Source organism: Musca autumnalis, unplaced genomic scaffold, assembly GCF_047663935.1.
Source record: "Musca autumnalis isolate F117 unplaced genomic scaffold, ASM4766393v1 scaffold_2, whole genome shotgun sequence".
In the NCBI taxonomy this organism is placed as follows: Eukaryota; Metazoa; Arthropoda; class Insecta; order Diptera; family Muscidae; genus Musca; species Musca autumnalis.
Window position 1 is genome coordinate 12,717,641 of NW_027411755.1, and position 4,086 is coordinate 12,721,726.

The following is a 4,086-nucleotide window of genomic DNA, read 5'->3' on the forward strand; positions in this document are numbered from 1 at the left end:
CAACACGCAGAGCTATAGGTTTCGCCCTAAACACCGCGATGTATTTTGAAATCCAGTGGATTTTTGAGCGCAAGTGTAGACTTGGTTGGCATAATTGGAAACTTTGGTTTCTGATAATTTGTGTTGATCAATTGGAAATTGGGGAAACTTACAATGCCGTCAAAATGCAGAAAAGGTATGTTTTCTTATTTTTTTCGAATTTTGTTGTTCACCTCATCCGTTATAAGGACACAGATATTTGCCATCTAATAAACGGCTTGCTGCCAATTCAATTCTTGTCACTGTAAAAATTCTAAACTCTGACGCTTTTCTAATCCTCATTATTCATGTGATGCTGGGGGATACCAAGCTCATGCTCTCTAATTCATTTCAAAGTAAAATTGAAAACAAAAAAAATATCCTCTTGCACACAAAAATTGCATTACCACCCCTACTCCCCAGGGAATGACTTTCAGAAAGCTCAAAATTTCTTTAAAAAAACCACGTTTTGCGGCATTTTAAAAGCCTGAAAAAGTTCTTTAAAGGTACCACGTTTTGCAGCATTTTAAAAGCCTGAAAAAGTTCTTTAAAGGAACTACGGTTGTTGGCCTTTGAAAAGCCTAAAAATATTCTTCAAAGAAACGACGTTTTCTGGCCTTTCTCAAGCCTCAAAATGTTCTTTAAAGAAACTACGTTTTTTGCCTTTGAAAAGCCTCAAAAAGTTTTTTAAAGAAACTACGATTTCTTGCTTTGGAGGCTTTGGAAAAGCCCGACAAAATTTTTAAAATAACCCACTTTTGTTGCTACCCAAATCGTCAAGAGCATCACTCTATGTTTAATTTGTCTCAAAGAGAAGATGATACATTTTATGGGTTAAATATTTATTCCAGACAATATTCGTTATATTAGTTTTATTATTCAAAAAATACTTGATTATATACGATATTTCCATTAAGGCAAAAATAAATATAAATCTACCAATATTACAAAAAATAAGAGGAAGGTATTATTTTATGTAGGAAAATATGTTCCAAACAATACGAGGAAGAATAAAACTCAAAATTCTAAATATAAAAACTATCTATCCTTAATGCATTGGAGAAGCTAGACGTGATGCAGCTTGTGTATTCGAACGCATATTTGATTTCAAACGTTTTTCGGTAACCTGTTTCACTAATTGTTCCTGCATGGCTAACAGTTCCCGTGTGCGATTATAGATTTTATTTTGTGGTCTCATACTGGGATTCCAACGACAATAGAGTCCTTTCCATATCTTTACAATACGCATGCTGGCAATGGGCCGCAGTACAGTTAGAGCTCCTTGGGTAAAAGAGGGATATAAAGGATTCAGATATTGATCAATTGAGGAATTTATATAGGTCCAAAGAGATATTGTCTTGTGCTTGAGATCTGCAAAGAGAGAGGATGGGAAGAAATTAATTCAATATCTAATAATATAGGCCAAAGTTCAACCTACCTTCTTGTACCCTTTCACATTCTGTATTACCAAGGAATGTACCAAAGCGACACGAGTACAAATGATCAATAATTGTTATAAGGAAATGTTCATTGAATTCAAAAGCATTAGGATATTGTTGTGACACCTGCCACACACAATCGATGAATTGCAAAAATACCGGCGAACGATCAGCATCGGAATGACGATTGTCACCATGACCAATACGTTGCTGGAATTTGTGGCCAAATGAAAGCCATTCTTTTTCAATTAGTACCTCAAAACCACGCAACGTTCTATAGTATGGATCCAGCAGTAACATTGCCAAAGCTGTCAACTGGGCCGTACGATCCCAACCATCTGAGCAGTGGACAACCACAGATGTGCTCATAGTCTCCACCTTGTCAACAATACGTACTGCCCCCGCCAAAATGCATTTAATATGCTTCAACCACAAGCTGTTATCTATCGATGATAGCCATTTCGAATCATCAATGGTGGGGTAACACACTTCTTTCACCTTCCTCAAACTTTCACGCATAACATGAATGTTATGGATATCCAAAAAGTGAATTTCAACATTTTTATAGGCTTCCTCAGATTCATAGCCACCACCCTTGGCCTTATTAGCAATGGCATTGGCACTGGGTCGAGCATCCATTATGGCCAATTTGTCCGACTGGGCATTTGCCTCCATAATATAATTCAAATACTGTTCATCATCGGCACTACGTTTCCCACCCACACCCACCAAAGGTTGGGAACACCGGGTAATGGTTGCCTGTGACCGGGGATGCATCCATGACAAAACCGGCAAACGACAGCGTGACCTAAATTGGGCCACTCTGCGCAAAAAATCATCTGACGCCTGTTTGGGCACTGCCCAAACCGCTGGATAACTGTCACACACCGTATAATTTTCATTGACTTTTGTTACCCTCCACATATCATTATGGACACCCAATCGTCTCAGCTCTGCCAACGGTTCATAGACATTCCAGCCATTTTCCCCAGCTGGAGAGCTACCAATGGCTGCAGCATGGGCGAAAGCAAACAATTTGCCACTATAGGATAATGGAAATGCATACGACTGCAATTTCTCAAATACTGTACGTCGGGAATGATTCTGTTGTTTGTGGGCAAAACGTAAATTTCTCATATCTTTACAAAATATTTCAATGCCATAGGAATTTTGGCCTCTCGATGACGCACCACCGATTTTCTCAACACGGGCTATAACTCCCAATGGGATGTCGACGATTACTGGTGGCTCCTCGTGATCTCTCTGTGGCAATGAACGAAAATACAAACGATAATTGGTTATGGTCAACGCACCAAATGCTGGTCCCCGATATGGACACACATAGGTAACATCATTCTTTTGATCTTGATCTTCTTCTCCCTCCAAATAGGTAAAGGGCGTGTCTTTAGGTGAACCCTCGTTGCCATGTTTTGATCCTAGCGAGCTGGATTTGGAATCCGTATCCAGAGAATTTGTGCTGGCATTTTTCGATGTAACCTTATCGGGTAAATTGTTACTGGTATCTTGAAGATCCTTTCTATCCATTTTTCAACCAAATCAATATAATCTTTGTTTTCTTCCGTCGTCACGTAAAAAACACTATTTCATTCCCGAAATGGTGCTGCCAGACCTAGAAACTGTGTGAAAACAAAAGAAGCAAGTGGCCGATAAAAGTTAAGAATCAAAACAAAGTAGCAGACGAAAAGTTGGAAAAGTAAAAAATGAAAAAAATAAATAGGGTTCTAGAAATCAAAAACCATATCATAATAAAGGGTGCTGGCAACACATCAAACTATATCAATTTGTCAATTAAATTGACAGTTGAAATCGAGTGGATTTCGTAAATGTAAACTTATTACCCTAGACAGACGGCAGACAAAGACGTATAGCAATAAAGACCCGAACAAATGCATTTTCCAAAAACATATGCTAATAGTTCCACATTTTGGTTTCAGATGGCTACACAACTCACTGGAATTGATAACAGCAATGCCAATCGTTTTTGATTCCCATTTCTCACGGCCGAAAACATTAATTAAATTTATTTCTTTTCTTTATTTTTTTATTATTCATTCAATGAAAAAATCAAAAGCGAATGCCGTCAAACTAGAGTTTTAATGTTTTTCTTGTCAATATTCCAATGAATAACAGTTTTCGTTTAACAGAATGTTGCTATGATATCGTAGCAACAGAGGTTAAATCCCTCTACAGTTAATTTTTCACAATTGTCTTTTCCTATCTTATAATATTGACATCTTTGCGGCAGAGTTAATTTGCATTAAAAATGTCATAATTTGAATTAATTTTTCACCCTGACAGACGATAGTTTCTACATTTATGAAACAGCTGTTTGTGTTGTTTGTTTGTACCCAGCAGACCATTTCATAAAGCTTTACAAAAGTTCGCCAAAATATGCGAAACAAATACACTTTCTACCATTGACCTTTTCACAACGATGAAGCAAAAATAAACTTAATTTATTCGCGATATTTTTGAGTCTTTTTAATATTATAAAAATATTGCAAAACTTTAAAAAACATTTGAAGAAGATATAATTTTTGATATAATTGGTATGGTGGGTAATGACATTTTTTGTGAAAATAAAAATTTTTAAAAGAGATTTGTTAGA

The 4,086-nt window shown here is 36.7% G+C and overlaps 1 protein-coding gene across 1 annotated transcript; it reads right to left on the reverse strand.

Moving 5' to 3' along the window:
* Positions 1 to 843: 843 nt before the first annotated feature.
* On the reverse strand, positions 844 to 3,104 carry mtm (phosphatidylinositol-3-phosphate phosphatase). Its single transcript, XM_073966992.1, has 2 exons — positions 1,457 to 3,104; positions 844 to 1,389 (listed from the first exon to the last, which is right to left on the reverse strand). Exons 1-2 carry the CDS (start codon positions 3,000 to 3,002, stop codon positions 1,067 to 1,069), a joined length of 1,869 nt encoding a protein of 622 aa, XP_073823093.1. The 5' UTR covers positions 3,003 to 3,104; the 3' UTR covers positions 844 to 1,066.
* Between the last annotated feature and the right edge of the window lie 982 nt (positions 3,105 to 4,086).